Source organism: Galeopterus variegatus, unplaced genomic scaffold, assembly GCF_000696425.1.
Source record: "Galeopterus variegatus unplaced genomic scaffold, G_variegatus-3.0.2 Scaffold11839, whole genome shotgun sequence".
Classification (NCBI taxonomy): domain Eukaryota; kingdom Metazoa; phylum Chordata; class Mammalia; order Dermoptera; family Cynocephalidae; genus Galeopterus; species Galeopterus variegatus.
In genome coordinates, this window is record NW_007737950.1 from 12593 (window position 1) to 34207 (window position 21615).

At 38.7% G+C, this 21615-nt stretch overlaps 1 protein-coding gene across 1 annotated transcript in view; it reads left to right on the forward strand.

Annotated features, from left to right (window-relative positions):
- Positions 1-2880: 2880 nt before the first annotated feature.
- Positions 2881-21615, forward strand: part of LOC103610818 (coagulation factor V-like) — a gene marked incomplete at its 3' end in the record, with an annotated part of 32097 nt that continues 13362 nt past the window's right edge. The window contains exons 1-7 of the mRNA XM_008594903.1: positions 2881-2981; positions 4186-4396; positions 7566-7745; positions 11409-11525; positions 17960-18031; positions 19046-19149; positions 19594-19749. Coding sequence (XP_008593125.1) covers positions 4261-4396; positions 7566-7745; positions 11409-11525; positions 17960-18031; positions 19046-19149; positions 19594-19749 — 765 coding nt within the window. The remainder of the gene's footprint in view (positions 2982-4185; positions 4397-7565; positions 7746-11408; positions 11526-17959; positions 18032-19045; positions 19150-19593; positions 19750-21615) is intronic.

Here is a 21615-nt window from a genome sequence, read left to right on the forward strand (position 1 = left end):
AAATTTAGCATCTAGACCATATTCTCTTCATGCGCATGGGCTTTCCTATAAAAAGTCATCAGAGGGAAAGACTTATGAAGATGACTCTCCTGAATGGTTTCAGGAAGATAATGCTGTTCAGCCAAACAGAACTTATACGTATGTGTGGTATGCCACTGGGCAATCAGGTCCAGAAAACCCTGGATCTGCCTGTCGGGCTTGGGCCTACTACTCAGCAGTGAACCCGGTAGGTACTTCATTGAAAGTTTTCGTCATTTCCTAACCTTATAACTTGAGTCCACCAAATGGAAGGGTTGGGGTTATTTCTTGTTAAATGTCTGTCTTGCTTTTCATGAGGAATGTGTAAGGGTCGTGATCCACAGTTTACAGGTACCATAACCAGGGACTCTCCAAGCAATTCTTCAGATGACAGAGAAACATTCAGTGGAGAGGAAGGAGGATTACTTAAATGGTTGGCCCAAGTTATAGTGCCAGTGTTTGCAGAGGAAGATGTTTATTTGCAATTTTCTTGAACAAGTATTAGCTCTCTTTATGAAAAAACTGCGAAGTCAAATCTCCTCAATTTATCATTATACATGTATAGATACTTCAAAACAATATGCTTACATGATAAATACATACAGTTTTATCTGTCAATTAAAAAAAAAGACTCCTTCATTTAGGCACAGTGGAAAGAGACCAGATTTAAATTCCTATACTGTCACTTACTTTGTAATCTTAAGAAAATTACTTGACCTCTCTCTGACTTAGGTTTCAAGTTAAAAATAAGAAAATAGTATGTAGCATACAGGAGGCACTTGGTAAATATTTGTTCAATGAATGAATTTATATTTACCATATATAATAACTGTCAAGATTAAATGAGATACTATAAGCAAAGTATTTAATACAGTAGTAGATGCTTGATAAATAGTACCCATTATATTGTCAATACTATTATTGTCATCATCAATACTGGGACAAAGGATTAATCAGAGGAAGAGAATATGAATGCAACAGAATTAGATCATAAATATCTAGGCTTAGTACACTATTCACTTACAATTTTCAAATCCAGAGCCTCTAAGAAAGTTTCCTTTTCTGTATGATTAGCGAATGTCAGAAGAGCAAAGAAAATTCTGGGAAGGGGAGAATACATGCAATTTGCCCTTACTGTCNAATTTCAACAAGCACCAGAAGGTTATAAAGAGGAAGGTAGCAGGAGGACTATAGGTGATTTTTCTTCCATAATTGAGAATTACATTTCTTTTCAAATACTGCTTGCCAAGCAATTTGACAATCTTCAAGGCAAAAAAAAAAAGAACTCATAATTTTTTAAAATGCTAAAAACTGTATAATCTGGAGAAAATCACATTGTAATTTCTATCAAAACCTAACCCATCTAAAGTTAACACAGAAAATTAATATATGCAGGAGCAATTCCATCAGGTTTTATTACAGTAGCAGTGGTGGCAGTAGTAGTGGTAATAGTAGGTGTAATTTAGTAATATCTCCTGGTGTTCTCTTAAAAGAAAAGAAAGTGAAGTTAAAATTAGTAAGCAAAGTAAATTAGTAAGGGCGTCTCAACGCCCTCCAAAAGTGAGCAAGTCTCCTAAGTATGCTCCTAATCCTGGTCATTTCTTTCAAAATCCTGTGTCTGGTTCCAGGCCTAGAGCTGGCTTTTATAACAAAGTTTATTTCCTCCATCCTTTCTAAACTTTCACTTACAAAAAACACAGGAAAGGGCACTGAACCCAAAGGAAACTATTGTAGATCCACAAACACAATTTTTTATAGCCGTTTAAGTGTTTGCTAAATTTTCAGAGACCATTTGCTCTTTTAAAAAATGCAAATAGGTGAGTAGAGTTATAAGGCTCTTGATTATTCTAAATGTTCCATGAAGAAATGAGAGGCGATAGTCTACTTTCTTATGATGAGGGGGTTTTTAATCACTAGAAATTATAGAAGAGAAGGGCTAGGAGGAACTTCCTCCATGAGTCTGACAGTGTGGGCACATGTAGACTCCCCACATGGCATTTAATGTCTTCTACCATCTGGTCCCCACCTGGTCTTTTTCCAGCCTCGTTTCTCACCAGGTCCCACCTGGCCTCGTGCATTCCACAGCCCAGCCACGCCCAGATCCTTGCTGTCCCCCAGACTTTTCCTTTACTCCCCTCCTCACAGTCATGTTTCTGCTCTTCTGGGAGCCTGAAATGTCTTTCTCCCTCTGCTGAGGTCCTCTTTATTATGTAAGGGCCAATTCCATTTCCTCCCAAGAAACTTACCTTAATTCTTCCAAACTCTCCTAAATATGCACCCAAATTGCTCCTCTAGGGCATTCCCATCTAAACCTATTCATAATTTGTTTATAACACCTGTTGCCTCCAGATTTGTAGCTTGGATTTGCATATGCATGTTTCTCTTCACTGGTAGCTTGAAAGCAAGGACCAAACCTCATTTGTCTTCAAATCTCCAGCACCAATCACTATCATATCATTTTTAGATAATGTCAGTACTTTAGCCTTGAGCCTAAGAACAAGCATGTTTTGTTGTTTCTGGAGTAGACCACTTGGGACCTATCTCTCAGAATGGTTGTGAAAATTAAATGAAATAATATACATAAGTTACTTTGCAATTGTAAGCACTCAATATATCTTAGATCTGCCTGATTTCATAATTGTCCACTTTGGCCTATGATGCTGACATTTTTTTGGTTTGGGTCTTTGTTGAGCTTAAGTACATTTGTGAATCATTCCTTTTGCTAGGTTCATTTTAAAAATTTAGCATCTAGACCATATTCTCTTCATGCGCATGGGCTTTCCTATAAAAAGTCATCAGAGGGAAAGACTTATGAAGATGACTCTCCTGAATGGTTTCAGGAAGATAATGCTGTTCAGCCAAACAGAACTTATACGTATGTGTGGTATGCCACTGGGCGATCAGGTCCAGAAAACCCTGGATCTGCCTGTCGGGCTTGGGCCTACTACTCAGCGGTGAACCCGGTAGGTACTTCTATTGAAAGTTTTCGTCATTTCCTAACCTTATAACTTGAGTCCACCAAATGGAAGGGTTGGGGTTATTTCTTGTTAAATGTCTGTCTTGCTTTTCATGAGGAATGTGTAAGGGTCGTGATCCACAGTTTACAGGTACCATAACCAGGGACTCTCCAAGCAATTCTTCAGATGACAGAGAAACATTCAGTGGAGAGGAAGGAGGATTACTTAAATGGTTGGCCCAAGTTATAGTGCCAGTGTTTGCAGAGGAAGATGTTTATTTGCAATTTTCTTGAACAAGTATTAGCTCTCTTTATGAAAAAACTGTGAAGTCAAATCTCCTCAATTTATCATTATACATGTATAGATACTTCAAAACAATATGCTGTACATGATAAATACATACAGTTTTATCTGTCAATTAAAAAAAAAGACTCCTTGGGGCTGGCCCGGTGGCGCACTGCGATAGTGCGCCACTTGGGAAGCGCGGCGGCGCTCCCGCCGAGGGTTCGGATCCCCCACGCAGACCGGTTCCTGCTCACTGGCTGAGCGAGGCACGGGAGCAACACCGAGGGTTGCGATCCCGTTGCCGGTCCCGGTCCGGTACGGGTGCGACACTTAGGGTTGCGATCCATTGCTAAACATGGAAAAAGACAAAATAAAATAAAATAAAATAAAGACTCCTTCATTTAGGCACAGTGGAAAGAGACCAGATTTAAATTCCTATACTGTCACTTACTTTGTAACCTTAAGAAAATTACTTGACCTCTCTCTGACTTAGGTTTCAAGTTAAAAATAAGAAAATAGTACTCAGCAACTGGCATAATGTGTAGCATACAGGAGGCACTTGGTAAATATTTGTTCAATGAATGAATTTATATTTACCATATATAATAACTGTCAAGATTAAATGAGATACTATAAGCAAAGTATTTAATACAGTAGTAGATGCTTGATAAATAGTACCCATTATATTGTCAATGCTATTATTGTCATCATCAATACTGGGACAAAGGATTAATCAGAGGAAGGGAATATGAATGCAACAGAATTAGATCATAAATATCTAGGCTTAGTACACTATTCATTTACAATTTTCAAATCCAGAGCCTCTAAGAAAGTTTCCTTTTCTGTATGATTAGCGATTGTCAGAAGAGCAAAGAAAATTCTGGGAAGGGGAGAATACATGCAATTTGCCCTTACTGTCTTCCAGGAAAAAGATATCCACTCGGGCTTGATAGGTCCTCTTCTGATCTGCCAAAAAGGAACACTTCACAGGGAGAGCAACATGCCTGTGGACATGAGAGAATTTGTCTTACTTTTTATGGTCTTTGATGAAGAGAAGAGCTGGTACTATGAAAAGAAGGCCAGAAGGTCTTGGAGACATGCATCCTCAGAAGTTAAAAAGACCCATGAGTTTCATGGTATTTTCCTCTGACTTTGATCTAATCTCTGAATTAAATTGCACTGGGTCACAATGATTTCTGCCCTTCGATCTTCACAAGATTAGACAGGAGATGCTCCTAAGGAATCAGAAGTTACAACTAAAACCAGCTCCTTAACATCGCAGAGGACTGATGTAATCTGGCAGGTGACACTGCAGGTGAAGGAGAGTAGAAAAGCACACAAGCCAGTGTGCTTCAGTTGGTAACATATATTGAAAAGGAATTAACATTATTCTGCAATTTAAAAAGTTAATAAACCTGTTTCTTGATCCCTAAAGGAGCGTTTATGTAGAAAAAATATTACCAATGTATCTTTCCTAAAATAAGAATGATTCCAACAGTTCTAGCTCTCAGCAGCTACCAGGTGGCATCAACAGCATATGAGAACAAAATGAGATTTAAAAAGAAAAGAAAAACAAGGTAGCCATGTAATGAGAGAATAGTGACAAGGGAGCCCTTGAGGGGTCACACTGGAAGAAATATGCCTACTCGGAAATTCACTTATGAATTTGGCCTGCAAATTGGCAACTGAATTACAAACAGTTTTAGAGAAAGGCAGAATTTAGGATGGTGGACAGCAAAAAGAATGACTTGGATTGAAATAAGAAAAAATGAAGACTAGTAAGCCCTGTTTTCAGAGTCTGACAAATGAAGGTGATTATTCTGAGATTTCTGATCATTGAAGACCTGTGCTTTGGGTATTGAGTCAGTCACTCAGTGTAACAGGGAAGGAGAAAGTTGCTATTGCTTAAGAAAACAAAAACGTCATATTATTATATGCAATATCTGATTCAGTGCCACCTCCACCCCCAGCACCTCTAGCCAGCCGTCAAGACTAAATAGGTCTATTTTCCTTTTCCTATTCATTCACACACTCAGGCTATCCTTCTTTCACCTGTTTTTTTTTTTTTTCTTTTCTTTTTTACCTTGTAGAAGAAGTTTAATGATCTAACCTATAAAAATACTTTACTTCTAGGAGACATTTAATGATCTCACCTGTAAAAATACTTTGAGGTAGAGGAAGGCAAAGAAAAATATTTGTGATCTACTCCAAAACCCCCTCCACTAAGGATGGACTGTGCTTATCATAAAAGATTAAAAAATTCAAATATTGAAAATGCCCTGTTTTCAGAGTCTGACGAATGAAGGTGATTATTCTGAGATTTCTGATCATTGAAGACCTGTGCTTTGGGTATTGAGTCAGTCACTCAGTGTAACAGGGAAGGAGAAAGTTGCTATTGCTTAAGAAAACAAAAACGTCATATTATTATATGCAATATCTGATTCAGTGCCACCTCCACCCCCAGCACCTCTAGCCAGCCGTCAAGACTAAATAGGTCTATTTACCTTTCCCTATTCATTCACACGCTCAGGCTATCCTTCTTTCACCTGTTTTTTTTTTTTTTTTCTTTTTTTTTTACCTTGTAGAAGAAGTTTAATGATCTAACCTATAAAAATACTTTACTTCTAGGAGACATTTAATGTTCTCACCTGTAAAAATACTTTGAGGTAGAGGAAGGCAAAGAAAAATATTTGTGATCTACTCCAAAACCCCATCCGCTAAGGATGGACTGTGCTTATCATAAAAGATTAAAAAATTCAAATATTGAAAATGTTCTATTCGATTCTATTAAGCAGTCTAGAGTAGAGTTTATTGAGAGACAGCTGATCAATAGCCTGCAAGCAGAACTTTCTTCTCTTCTCCACTACCATCTCTGGGCCTCTTAGCCCAGTGTGCTTGGTCTCAGGAGCACATCCTTTTGAAAACCTCTCAACCTAGTAGGAAAGCACAGGCTGCAGAATCAGGCAGGCTTGTCTCTTGGCTATGACCTTTACTTGCTGAGTGTCCTTGAGGCACTGCCTCCTGATTCCTCAAAGAAAGGGTAAAACGCATCCAGTGTAGTTTTAGTCCTAAATGTATTACAGACTAAGTGTCTATAATTTGGTAATCCCCATGATGAAGTACTTATCAGGGTATTTGATAAGCAGACTTCCTGAATCCCCAGCTCCTAGCTGAGTGCCTGCCCAGCCCTTGCAGTAAGTGTGCTCAAAAAATATATATATTGAACTAGTGAATAAATGAAAGAATTCTCAGATTCATCTCAATTTATCAAATATTAATTGAGCACCAATTATGTTGAGAATCTTCACTTACATACCCTGATGCAATGGTTTTGCAATGCAGACCTAATAATTACTTGAGATGACTTTCACTCTTATGAAATCTATTTCTTAAACAGAAACTAAGATAAGGGGGTAAAAGCGGGTGTTAGGAGTATGTAGATAGATGTTCCCATACCTGATATAATTTTAAGAGTGCCAAAATTATCTCAACTTCTCTCCTTCCAAAAATTCACTAGCCTGGTTTCTGAAACTCTACAACAGTTCCTTTACCTTAAAAAAAAAAAAAAAAGGAAAAGAGAAGAAAAACTTCCATTACTTCAGTTTCAGTTAAGTGCTTGGTAGCCTAAGCTTTATCATTAAAATTTTGTGTTACATTTTTAAGGTGATCATGTTAACCAGGTCCTTTTTCTAAAAACCCAAATATTTCACTAAGGGGAGAGTGGATAACGCTGAGAATCCTAGACACCTAAGCTGGGAAGCGGGCAGAGGAGCTATCATACCAGTGAGAGAATAAACATGAATTGCTATGGTTGGTGGCTATACCGAAGATGAACTCTGACTCCCTAATTTTGCTGGGAACTACTTCTGAATTTAGAGGCCTTTGAGCAATATGCTACACGCCCTCTTATTTACTCTAAGCCCTGGAGTTTGCTCTGTCTGCCCATATTAGTCTTTATCTTTTTGTAGCAAAGGAAAGTTCAGACTATTAATGTGAAGGATAAAAGAGTAAAGCACAGAACAGAAGTGTAAAATCTGGTAAAAAGAGCAATAAGCTGCTTGGAAAGGGAGCTCTATCACACTTCTGCTGTAGGCTGCTGTGAGTGGCCTCAGAAGGACCAGTGGTTCTGTTTCAGCCTCTCACTGACATTATGACATAGAGAAGGGCCCTTCCTATGCCTGGGTGGGCCTGGGGATGCAGAGTAATGAGGGAGATGATGGCGAGTAGGCTGCCCCATATTTCCTTACTAGCCTTCTTCCTTCTATATACAGGTTTTTAATTGATTGCAACTCTCTGTCCTTTCAGCCATTAACGGGATGATCTACAACTTGCCTGGCCTGAGAATGTACGAGCAAGAGTGGGTGAGGTTACATCTGCTAAATGTGGGCGGCCCTCAAGATATTCATGTGGTTCACTTTCATGGCCAGACCTTGCTGGAAAATGGCACTCAACAGCACCAGTTAGGGGTCTGGCCCCTTCTACCTGGTAAAGTTGGGGTGGTGGAAAGAGGTCCCTGCTAAGAAGTAGTGGGAGATGGCAATCTTAGCATCTGTAACTGCCCCTCATTCCTTCCTTGTGTATCCACTTCCTAAGGGGTCAGAGCACAGAGTTCTGGTATAAAGCCTGGGCAAAGCCACATACGAAAACTGTACATACAATACAAAAAGGTCAACTCAAGTGAGAACTGTTTGCAGTACCACACAGGCTAAATGCACAACCCCACTTGGTTCTACAGAGATGCCATGTCTTATGCACGTTCTTCCAAGCCACTGTGTGTCACACGAATCAGGTCTCAAGCAGATGACAAAATGAATCCTACAAGGCTCAGGCAGTTAAAGCTTTCTCTGTCAAGAGGGAGATTAGAAACTTACTAGGGCTTCCGGATTCTTGAATTCTACCCTTGGCTCTACCACCCTGATATCTTTGGACAAGCAACTCCAGGAATCATAATCTTGAACTGACTCATGAGGCCGTTTAGAGAGAAAAAAGCATTTTTTAATGATTATAAAACTAAAGGATTCTTGAATTCTACCCTTGGCTCTACCACCCTGATATCTTTGGACAAGCAACTCCAGGAATCATATTCCTGAACTGACTCATGAGGCCGTTTAGAGAGAAAAAAGCATTTTTTAATGATTATAAAACTAAAGAATAACAAATTTATCTAGGGCTTTTCATGTGCAAAATAGTAATAAATGTAGATTTAAACAAGCTACAGTCATCCAAAAGGATTTTTATGTGCCAATGAGTTGTTTGTAGGTGTATCTGTTTGTGCAGCGTGTGTGTAAGTGCCAGATGTCACTGATTCTCAAACTTCAGAGGGTGTAATAAAAACCTAGGAAGCTGGTTAAAATGCAGATGCTAAAGCACAGATTTTGCTCTCAGAGACTTTGATAAGGTAGATCTTGGGCAGAATTCTCAGAAGTCTGCTTTTTTTTTTTTTCCTTTTTGTCTTTTTTCGTGACCGGTAACGGGATCGCAACCCTCGGTGTTGTGCCCGCACCGCCCTCAACCAGTGAGCAGACCGGTCTCTATATGGGATCCGAACCCTCGGCGGGAGCACCACCACGCTCCCAAGCGTCGCACTCTACCGAGTGCGCCACCAGGCCGGCCCAGAAGTCTGCATTTTTTTTTTTTTGTCTTTTTGTCTTTTTCCGTGTCCGGCAACGGATCGCAACCCTCAGTGTTGCCCCCGTACCGGACCGGGGACCGGCAACAGGATTGCAACCCTTGGTGTTGCTCCCGCACCTCGCTCAGCCAGTGAGCGGGAACTGGTCTGTATGTGGGATCCGAACCCTCGGGCGGGAGCGCCGCTGCGCTTCCCAAGCGGCGCACTTATTCAGTGCACCACCAGGCCGGCCCGAGAAGTCTGCATTTTTAACAAGCAGCCTCCCTTCCACAGATGCTGTCTGAGGAACTAGTGGAGGCAGTCCCTTCACAGGACTTTGGGTGGGGAAGTAGTTTTATGACTCAGACGTAGGCACAGAAATCCAAATGAGCCTGGTGTGGTTAAGAGTAGTGGAGAAGAGAGTTCTTTGTTTCTCACATACTGGTGACTCACTAATAAGTCTAGAAAGTTCTACTCTATTAAGATCAGAAATAGAAGGGATAAGGTCAGACTCACTCCTTATCTTTTCAGCAAGTATTAGCAGATCAGTTGTCCTTTCCATAAGCCCACAGGATGGACTGGGAAGCTGGGATTGGCTAGCCCATCTCACCCTCCAAACCTGAATATCTGCATTGGAGAGAGGAAAACTGGAGATCTTTTTCAGTGTGTTTGAGGAGGATGACCATTAGCTATTAATTTTCACCCACATTCTGGGAAACCATCACAAATTATACTCAATAAAATTAAAGTATTAACTGGCAGCGGGTAATTTAAAAAAAAAAAAAATCACTGGTAAGGGGATCTTAACCCTTGACTTGGTGTTGTCAGCACCACACTCTCCCAAGTGAGCTAACCTCGTATAACTTCGTATAATGTATGCTATACGAAGTTATTACGGAACCCACAGCCTTGGCGCTCCCAGTGTTAAGGTCAGTAGGGGGTGGGGCATCCCTACGCCCCAACCCCTACTGACCTTAACACCAGTGCCACTGCGCTCCCAGCGCCACACTCAGCCGAGTGAGCCACGGGGTCGGCCCATGTGACAGACATTTTCTTTTTTTTTTTGTCTTTTGTCTTTTTCCGTGTCCGGCAACGGATCGCAACCCTCAGTGTTGCCCCCGTACCGGACCGGGGACCGGCAACAGGATTGCAACCCTTGGTGTTGCTCCCGCACCTCGCTCAGCCAGTGAGCGGGAACTGGTCTGTATGTGGGATCCGAACCCTCGGGCGGGAGCGCCGCTGCGCTTCCCAAGCGGCGCACTTATTCAGTGCACCACCAGGCCGGCCCGAGAAGTCTGCATTTTTAACAAGCAGCCTCCCTTCCACAGATGCTGTCTGAGGAACTAGTGGAGGCAGTCCCTTCACAGGACTTTGGGTGGGGAAGTAGTTTTATGACTCAGACGTAGGCACAGAAATCCAAATGAGCCTGGTGTGGTTAAGAGTAGTGGAGAAGAGAGTTCTTTGTTTCTCACATACTGGTGACTCACTAATAAGTCTAGAAAGTTCTACTCTATTAAGATCAGAAATAGAAGGGATAAGGTCAGACTCACTCCTTATCTTTTCAGCAAGTATTAGCAGATCAGTTGTCCTTTCCATAAGCCCACAGGATGGACTGGGAAGCTGGGATTGGCTAGCCCATCTCACCCTCCAAACCTGAATATCTGCATTGGAGAGAGGAAAACTGGAGATCTTTTTCAGTGTGTTTGAGGAGGATGACCATTAGCTATTAATTTTCACCCACATTCTGGGAAACCATCACAAATTATACTCAATAAAATTAAAGTATTAACTGGCAGCGGGTAATTTAAAAAAAAAAAAATCACTGGTAAGGGGATCTTAACCCTTGACTTGGTGTTGTCAGCACCACACTCTCCCAAGTGAGCTAACCGGCCATCCCTATATAGGGATCCGAACCTGTGGCCTTGGTGTTATCAGCACCGCACTCTCCCAAGTGAGTCACAGGCTGGCTCTGGCAGGGGGTAATTTAAAATACCAGAATGAATAGAAGTTTTAGAACTCTCAGTGATTTCCTGAAACAATCTATGTAAATCTCTATCCAAATATGTAGGCTTTTCAAAAAATTTTAAAACATGGGAGAAATATGTTTTTTTTCAATTTTCCTATATAAAGAAAGAAAAAAAAGCAAAATGAAGAGAGAAAGGAAACAATTTTTTTTGAGGCCCAAATATTTGAGTCATTCGAGGTTGCTTTGATACTTAGAACCGTGAGGCTGTATTATGTTTGGGTTAACTTGTAACACTATATTTACATACGTGGAAGTTTCTTCTGAATGAAAAGTGAAGATTTTTGTAAATCTTGGAGTGATTTATTTTTAGTAATCTGTGCATGTATATGTGTGTGGTATTGTTGTTGTATCTGTTATACCTCTAGTCGTGCCTAAAGAGAAACATGCAACTCTTTAATTCTATTCTAAAGCATCTCATAATGCAGGAATTTTAGGATTCTTTGAGAGCTATCAACCGTAATATTAATTTGATAATCTTTGATTATGCAATGTTTTTCTTAACTCTCTATTTTAGGTTCATTTAAAACTCTTGAAATGAAGGCATCCAAACCTGGCTGGTGGCTTCTAGATACAGAAGTTGGAGAAAACCAGAGAGCAGGGATGCAAACACCATTTCTCATCATAGACAAAGGTATCACCCAAGAGCCACATGATATTTGTTAGCAGAAGAGTGCCTGTTACTAGAATGTCACCAACTTTTTAGATTTAAAATATAAAATATTCAACTCTGAGAACTCTGACATGACAAAGTCATAATTTGTAGCCATAGTTGTTTTTATTCTGGCCCATGGTCTGATCATTTAGGAAAATGAAACCAAATGGTTAAGGTCACAGACATTCCTTTCAACTGGGGAACCAATGTAAAGCACCCTCCTTCGTTTCTTGTGATCCATGGGAAAGTTCATGTAAGAAATTCTCCAGATTCCTAGGGTACAAGAGGGAAAGGGTAACAGGAATTTGACAATGACTAAGATAGTCATTGATTGAAACATAATGGATTGTACATATCTGTGGAATACAGCATTGAATATCAATACCTGTGTGCAACATATGGTGCTCAAATCAGGATGATTAGTATGCTCAACATCATACAATGTAATTATATTTCATGTTGCTTTATTTCTCACTAGACCCCTTGTCCCCCTTTCCCTCTTGTGGCCTCAGTTCTTTTCTTCCTTTTTAAAAGTTCAACAAATTATCACGATTGTTGTATCTTTCTTTTTTAATTTATTTGTTTATTTTCTTAGACTTACTTATGAGTTAGGACATGTGATATTTCTCTTTCCATGCCTGGCTTATTTCATTTAACAAAATTTTCTCTAAGTTCATCCATGTTGCTGCAAGTGGCAGTATTTCATTCTTTTTTATGGTTGAGTAGTATTCTATTGTGTATATAAACACCTTTTTCCTTATCCATTTGTCCATTGATGGACACTTAGGTTGGTTTCAACTCTTGGCTATTGTAAATACAGCTGCAATAAACATGGGAGTGCAGGTATCCCTTCAACATGATGATTTCCATTCCTTTGGGTATATATCCAGTAGAGGAATTGCTAGATCGTATGGCAGTTCTATCTGTAGTTGTTTGAGGAACCTCCATACTGTTTTCCATAATGGCTGCACTAATTTACAGTTCCACCAACAGTGTAGGAGTGTTCCTCTTTCTCTGCCTCTTTGCCAGCATTTGTTAATCTCTGTCTTTTTGATAATAGCCAGTCTAACGGGGGTGAGCTGATATTTCAGTGTGGTTTTGACTTGCATATCCCTGATGCTGCGTGATGTTGAGCATTTCTTCACATGTCTGTTGGCCATTTGTATAGCTTCCTTTAACAAATGCCTATTCAGCTCCTTTGCCCGTTTTTTAATTGGGCTACTTGTTTTTTTACTGTTAAATGGTTTGAGTTCCTTGTGTATTCTGGATATTAATCCCTTGTCAGATGCACGGTTTACAAATATTTTCTTTCACTCACTAGGTGTCTTTTCACTCTTTTAATTGTTTCTTTTGGTTTTTTAATTGGGCTACTTGTTTTTTTACTGTTAAATGGTTTGAGTTCCTTGTGTATTCTGGATATTAATCCCTTGTCAGATGCATGGTTTACAAATATTTTCTTTCACTCACTAGGTGTCTTTTCACTCTTTTAATTGTTTCTTTTGCTGTGCAGAAGCTTTTTAGTTTGATATAATCCCATTTGTTTATTTTTTTTTCTTTTGTTGCTTGTGCTTTTGGAGTCTTATTCATAAAGATTTGCCCAGTCCTACTTCCTGAAGTGTTCCCCTATGTTTTCTTCTAGGATTTTTATAATTTCAGGTCTTATATTTAAGCATTTAATCCATTTTAAGTTGATTTTAGTATATGAGAAGTATGGGTATAGTTTCATTCTTCTACATATGGATGTCCAGTTTTCCCAGCACCATTTATTGAAGAGGCATTATTTACCACAATGTATATTCTTGTTGCCTTTGTCAAAGATCAGTATGTGGGTTGATTTCTGGTTTCTCTATTCTGGTCCATTGGTCTGAGTATCTGTTTTTATGCCAGTACCATGTTGTTTTGGTTACTATACCTTTGTAGTATAATTTGAAGTCAGGTAATGTTATACCTCTGCCTTTATTTTTTATTTATTTTTTCTCAAAAGAATTGCTTTGGCTATTCAGGATATTTTGTTGTTCCATATGAATGTTAGGATTGTTTTTTCTATTTCTGTGAAGAATATCATTAGTATTTTGAAGGGCATTGCATTGAATCTGTAGCTCGCTTTGGGTAGTATGGACATTTTCACACTTCTTCCAATCCAGGAACATGAATTCTTTTTCCATCTTTTTCTGTCCTCTTTAATTTCTTTCAGCAGTGAGTTGTAGTTCTCATTGTAGCGATCTTTCATCTTCATTAAATTGAATCCTAGGTATTTAATTTTGGGGGGTGACTATTGTAAATGGGCTTGCTTTCTTGGTTTCTTTCTCTGCTAGTTAGTTATTAGGGTATAAAAAAGCTACTGACTTTTGTGTGTTGATTATGTATCTTGCAACTTTACTGAAATTGTTTATTAGCTCTAAGAGTTTTTGTGTAGAGTCTTTTAAGATTTTTTATATACAGGATCATGTGATCTGCAAACAGGGACAATTTGACTTCATCTTTTCCAGTGTGGTTGCCTTTTATTTCTTTCTCTGGCTAGTACTTCCAATACTATGTTTTCTAGGAGTGGTGAGAGTGTCTTGTTCCTGTTTTTAAGGAAAAAGCTTTCAGCTTATCCCCATTCAGAATGATATTGGCAATGGGTTTGTTGTATATGGAGTTTCCTTCTATACCTAATTTGCTGAGTGTCTTCTATGAAGTGATGTTGAATTTTACATCTTTTGAGATAATCACATGGTTTTTCTCCTTAGTTTTGTTGAAATGTTATATCACATTTATTGACTTATGTTGAACCATACTTACATCGCTGGGATGAATCCTACTTGATTATGGTGTATAATTTTTTTATGTGTTGCTATATTCTGATTGCTAGTATTTTGCTGAGGATTTTTGCATCTATGTTCATCAGATATTTTGTCCTGTAGTTTTCCCTTTTTGTTGTTTTTCTGTCTGTTTTTGCTATCAGGATGATGATGGCCTCATAAAATGAGTTTGGGAGAATGGCTTCTTTTTCAATTTTTTGAAATAGTTTGAAAAAAATGGTATTAACTCCTCTTTAAAGGTTGGGTAGAATTCAGGAGTAAAGCCATCTAGTCCTGGGCTTCTCTTTGTTGGAAGACTTCAGATTACTGCTTCAGTCTCGTTGCTTGCTATTAGTCTGTTCAGGTTTTCTATTTCTTCTTGGTTCAGTCTTGGCAGTTTATATGTGTCCAGAAATCTATCCATTTGCTCCAGGTTTTTGAATTTGTTGGTGTAATGGTTGTTCATAATAATCTCTAAGGATTCTTTGTATTTCTGTGGTATTGGTTGTAATGTCTCCTTTTTTTCTGATTTTGTTATTTGGGTCTTCTCTCTTTTTTTTAGTTAGGCTAACTAATGGTTTGTCTATTTTGTTTATCTTCTCAAAAAAGCCAACTTTTTATTTAATTGATCTTTTGTATCATTTTGTGGTCTCCATTTCATTTCATTCTGCTCTAATCTTATTTCTTTACATCTACTAATTTTGGGATTGGATTGTTTTTGTGTCTCTGGTTCTTTGAGGTGTTGCATTAGGTTGTTTATTTGAAATCTTTCTATTCTTTTGATGTAAGTATTTATTACAATAAATTTGCTCCTTAGTACTGCTTTTGCAGTTTCCCACAGGTTTTGGTATGATGCATCTTTATTTTCACTAGTTTTGAGAAATTTTTGATTTCCTCTTTAATTTCTTCTTGGCCCTTTAAGTTGTTCAAGAGCATGTTGTTTGATTTCCATGTGTTTGTATAGTTTCCTGAGTTTTGCTTGTTATTGATTTCCAGTTTCAATCTGTTTTGGTCTGAAAAGATACTTGAAATTATTTTAATTTTTAAAAATTTGTTGAAACTTGATTTGTGACCTGACATGTGGTCTATCCTGGAGAATGTTGCATGTACTATAGAGAAGAAGGAATATTCCATAGTTGTTGGATGAAATGTTCTGTAAATACCAATGAAGTCCAATTGGTCTAAAGAGTGTTTAAATCCTATATTTCTCTATCAATTTATTACCTAGATGATCTGTCCAATGCTGAGAGAGGGGTGTCCAGGTTCCCAACAATTATTTTACTGGGGTCTATATTTTTCTTTAGTTCTAATAGTGTTCATTTTAAACATCTGGGCGCCCCAGTGTTGGGTGCATATGTATTTATGATTGCTATGACTTCCTGCTGGATAGATCCCTTTATCAATATACAGTGACCTTCTTTGTCTCTTTTTATGGTTTTTGGTTTAAAGTCTATTTTATCCAATATAAGAATAGCTACTCCTGCTCATTTTTAGTTTCCATTTTCATGGTATATCTTTTTCGGTCCCTACTCTATTAATCTGTGTGTATCTTTACAGGTGATGTGAGTCTCTTGAAGGTAGCATATAGTTGGGTCTAGCTTTTTGATGCAATCAGCTGTCTGTATCTTTTGAATGGGGAGTTTAATCTATTTACATTTAGGATTGTTATTGAAAGGTATTGTCTTGCTCCTGGCATTTTATCTATTCTTGTTTGGATGTTTTAAATATCTTTTGTTCTTTCTTCCCCTTTTATTGTTTGTCTTTGATGTTTGTTGGCTTTCTGAAGTGGTAAGATTTAGTTTCTTTCTCTTTCTCGTTTGCATTTTTGTTCTACCAGTGGGTGTTGTTCTTTCTTGTGTATTCATGGTAGTGATTATCATTTTTTTTGGATTCCAGATGCAGATTCCCTTGAGGATTTCTTTAAGGACTGGTTGTGTGGTGGTGAACTTCTGCAGTTTTTGTTTATCTGGGAAAAACACTATTTCTCCCTCCTTCCTGAAGGATAGCCTTCCTGGGTATAATATTACTGTCTGGCAGATTTTTCTTTTAGTATTTTGAATATATCATCATATTTTCTTCTTGTCTGTAGAGTTTCTGTTGAGAAGTCTGCTGTTAGTCTGATGGGGGCTCCCTTATAGGTGACTTGAACTTTTTTGTTGTTGTTTTTAAGATTCTGTCTTTGTTTTTGAGCTTTGCCAATTTGGATACAATGTGTCTCAGAGAGGATCTTTTTGGATTTAATCCGTTTGGGGATCTTTGTGTCTCCTGGATCCGAAGGTCAATGTCTCTCCCTATATTGGGGAAGTTTTTATTATTACTTAATTGAATTGGTTTTCAATGCCTTTACCTTTCTCCTCCCTTTCTGGAACAACCCATGATTCAAATATTTGTGCACTTAAGGTTGTCTGCTAGCTCTCTTAGATTTTTTTCATTTTTTAAATTATTTTTTCCTTTTCTTGTCCACCTGGGTTATTTCAAAAAGATGATCTTCATGATCAGAAATATTTTCATCTGCTTGTTCTAACCTGCTGCTTAAACTCTCAGTTATTTTTCATTTCATTGAATGAATCCCTCAGTTCCTGTTGTTCTGCTATACTCTTTTTCAAAGTATTAATCTCTTTGTAAATTTCCTCCTTCATGTCCTGAACGTTTTTTCTCATTTCATTGTGTTTAGCTGAATATTCTCCTGTCCCATTGAGTTTCTTTAAAATTGTTGCTCAGAATTCCTTTTCTGACATTTCAAGTGTTTCCTGCTTGGTGGGATCTGGTACTTGAGAATTACTGTATTCCTTTGGTGATGTCACATTTTCTTTTTTGTTGTTGTTATTGTATTTCTATTATCTATGTTGATGTCTGATCATCTGCTAGATCAGTTGCTTCTTCTATTACTTTGGAGTAGGATTTGAGCAGAGAGATTGCCTTCTCTTTTTCTGGACTCCACTGGTGACTCTCCTTGTGTCAATGCAGTCGAGTGGGCAGCAGGCTGCCTGAATGGTGGCTGTAGATGCTGCTGTGGTAGTAAATCACCCTTGCTGCATCAGTGGCTGTGGCAGTGGCTTTGGTGAACCACCCATGCAGAAGTGATGTTTGTGGCAGTGGCAAGGGCTGCAGTCTCCAGGCATGCTCCTGCCTTTTGTCAGGAGGGGGCTGCCCATAGCTCCTGGTGATGTACCCAGGCATGCTCCTACCTTCTATTGGGGGGAGGGCTGCCATGGCTCCTGGTAAGATCTCTGGGTGCTCTCCTGCCTTCCATCAGGTGGGGGGCTGCCCACAGCTACTCAATTTTTAGGTCTCCTTTTGAGAACATAGTCCTATGAGAGATACTACTTAATGCAAAATGGCTTATTTTAAGACACAAGTGGATGGAGAACAATTGCATTTTAGGATTTCAGTTGCTCTCCTCTAGGGTGTCACTATTTCTTTTAAAGCACTAGTACTGGTAGTGTGTTTAACATTTTATAATCAGACATATTTAAGTCAGTACCACATGACGTAAGTGAAAATATCTAATTACTGACCCATCAGAGATATGATCTCTAGCCATGGAGCTTTTACTTTGTTATTTACTATGTGTTTAAATTTACTACGTAATTTCTAAGCAAAAATTATTCATTTTTCTGTTTTACATAGAATGTAAAATGCCAATGGGACTAAGCACTGGTATCATAACTGATTCACAGATCAAGGCTTCTGAGTATCTGGGTAAGTAGCAGCATCATAGCCTGTGAGTGGCACCTCCTGTTATTGTGCAGTAGACAGCCAGTGAAACCATACATGACAATCCTACCTACGGGTCACTTTTCCTCTCCAGACTTTTTTCTACCACAACATAGTGAAGCAGCTCCATTCGAGGTGCTCATCTCATAGAGAAAGAAGCTAAAAGCCTGTAGTACACTCTTATCACTGCCACACTGGGTCACTTTTCCTCTCCAGACTTTTTTCTACCACAACATAGTGAAGCAGCTCCATTCAAGGTGCTCATCTCATAGAGAAAGAAGCTAAAAGCCTGTAGTACACTCTTATCACTGCCACACCCTATGGTGTATAATGTTCCTAGAGTCTCTTCCAGGGAAAACCAAGAGCTAGAGGTCCATAGTCAATCCAGTGTCTCTCCAGGGATTTGACAAGAAGTTGATAGCTTAGTTTTATGATCATGTACCCATTCCCAAAACTCTCCCCATTCATTTTTTCTAGGTTTAATAACACACAGAGTATTCCAGCAAGATTCACAGGGTCTTATCCCAGGCATTATAGTTCCCGTTCATATGGCCTTTTCCCTACTCAAGAAACTTTGCTGATCACCCACTATGTGTCAGAAACTCATACTTAGGAAGAGTTCCTAAGCTTTCTCACTCTACTTCAAAGCCCTTCCTAAGATCAAGGGGTCATGATCAAGAGGACACCCCTTTCTTGTCTTCCTGTTAGGCTGGCGCATTCAGCAGCAGCCACAACAACATAACTGAGAAAAGATAAACATAATCTGTGTGCACAAGAGGGATTGTGTGTGGTTAACAGCTCACCAAGCACAGACCTGAGACAAGACTTCATCATTAAGGACTGGCTTAGTAGCTGAGGCCCATGTCAACTGCCTGATTTCCTAACTTCAATACAATAACAAGGATCTGGCTTTCCACTGGACTAGACTCACTTCAGAAATTGCTAATTGCCTGGTTTTTTAAAAATTCGAATATTTTTTCCTTCCTCCTTTGAATTTAGGTTATTGGGAACCCAAATTAGCAAGATTAAACAACGGTGGGTCATATAATGCTTGGAGCATAGAAAAGCATGCAATTGAATTTGCCTCTAAACCTTGGATCCAGGTATATCATTAATCTGATAATATTTACTGCTAATGTAATTATAAAAATGACAGTGTTTTAGAATTTTTTTCTTGTTCTTCTGGCATTGTTGTTAGGGGAAATAGTGATTACTACATGCCAGGCACCATTCTAAGCACTTCACATCTGCAAAATCAATCCTCTGAGGTTCGTTCTGGTAATATCCCATTTTATAAATGAAAAACTAAGGCCCAGAGGTGTTAGCTGACTTCCCAAAGTAACACACAGCTAGTTAGTGGTTGAGCTAGAATTCAAATCCACGTACTCTATGTTCAAATATAGATTGCATCTGGTCATTTTATGAGTTTGCTAAGACCTTAGATGCTGGCTCTTTAGTTCTAAAGAAAGCTGATTGTAAAATGAATTAAGGCCATGGTTTACTCATTGACAAGGACAATTCTGTTTACTGGTTTTGCTATATTGCAGGTGGACATGCAAAAAGAGGTTGTGGTCACAGGGATCCAGACCCAAGGTGCCAAACACTACCTGAAATCTTGCTATACCACCGAGTACTATGTGGCTTACAGTTCTGACCAAACCAACTGGCAGATCTTCAAAGGGAACAGCACAAGTAATATTATGGTTTGTATACATGTTTCTATCCAAGTCTCAAGACTCAGCCTAGGGTTACTATGACTATGTCTGTGACTTTCTTTTTAAAAAATATCTTTCTGGGTGTTAGAAATGTGAATGGCTTTCTCAGGGTCTTATGGAAGAAAGTGGTAATGATTGGTCTGAATATTACAATTTAAAAGGATAAACCGAAGTATTGAAATTTCAAAACCCCACAAAACTTGGGGAGAAAACCCTTTATCATCAAATTTGATATCCAGAGTTCTCAAACTGGCAGATGATATACAGCAGAGTAGAATATCTGGTCTTGGGATTCAAGGAGCCCATGCTAAGAATTGGCCACCAAGAATTTTGATTTTACTATTACATTTTATTTTGTTCTTTATTTCAATATATCTGAAAAAAAATAGTAGTGTTAATACCAATAATTCTCTGAGGTAGTGTGATTCTCAGATTTATTTTGGGGCCATGCCTGAGGAATGACATTCACCTGCTGGAACTTCTGTAGACTCAAGCAGGAGCCCTAACTCTTCCTCTTCTCCCTAACCCTGCTCCCCAAAGAAAGATATCTGAATGCAAGGAGTCTGTGTGCCATTATTATAATGATAACTTTGAGTTTATATTTTATGTAAATCATTTACTATTTTTCTATTTTTCCATATTATCATTTAGCTATTTCTAATAATAAATTATTTACAATATACCTTAGAACAAATCATGAAAATCTTAAATTATGATTCCTAGTAATCAGTATTGGAAGACAAAACACAGATTGCAGTTGAGCCCATAGCTATAAGGTTTTTGCACATATATTCATGAGGGATATTGATGTATAGTTTTATTTTTTTGTACTGTTTCTGTTTTTGATATCATGGTAATATTAGCTTCATAAAATAAATTGGTAAGTGTTCTCTTCTGTTTTCTGGAAGAGATTGTTTAGAATTGGTGTTAATTCTTTAAACATTTGGTAGAAATTGCCAGTGAAACCATCTGGACCTGGAGCTTTCTTTGGGGGAAATTTTAAAATTATAAGTTCAAAAATTTGTAATAGTTCCAGGGCTATTCAAATATCTATTTCATATTGACTGAGTTGGGATACTTTATATTTTTCAATAAATTGGTCCATTTCCTCTAGGTTCTTATGTTTATGTGTGTAGAATTTTTTGTAGTATTCCCTTATTATCCTTTCGATGCCTGCAGAGTCATAGTGATATATCCTGTTTTATCTCCTATATTGCAATTTGCATCTCTTCTCTTTTTTGTCAGTCTTACTACAGACTTGACAATTTTCTTTTTTTAATCTTCTCAAAGAACCAGCTCTTTGTTTCATTAATTTTTCTCTGCTGTTTTCTGTTTTCAATCTTATTGCTGTTTGCTCTTCTCTTCTATTTTAGCTGGCTTTTTTTGACACTGCTCTGGCAAGATAAGGGGAGGGACACAGCCCACTTAACTGCAAGGAGGAGATCAAAGGCCAGGTTCCCCACTAGTCCTTGGTCGGCACCTTAGAGGGGATTGCTCCTCTTTGCTGCTGTGTGGAGATGGGAGTTCCCCACGTGGTCCGCCAATACTGCAGAGCAGGAGCCTCATTAGGGCCTGGAGAAGATGAAAGTCCTGGGTCTCTATCTGGCCTTCTCCAACACAACCCCAATAAAGGCATGGCATTGGGGAACCTCCTTAGTCTCATGAGCATAGAAGTCTAGGCTCCCACTCGCCCTTTGCTGATGTGGGTCGGGGAGGGGGCACAGCTTTTTCTGTGGTGTTTGGCTGAAGTAGAGAAGTTGTCTAAAAGTTTTCTGTCCTGCTAGGCTGCCCTTTCCTGGTCCTTTGGCTAGAGACTTTTTTTTTTTTTTTTTTTTTTTTTTTTTTTCTCATCTT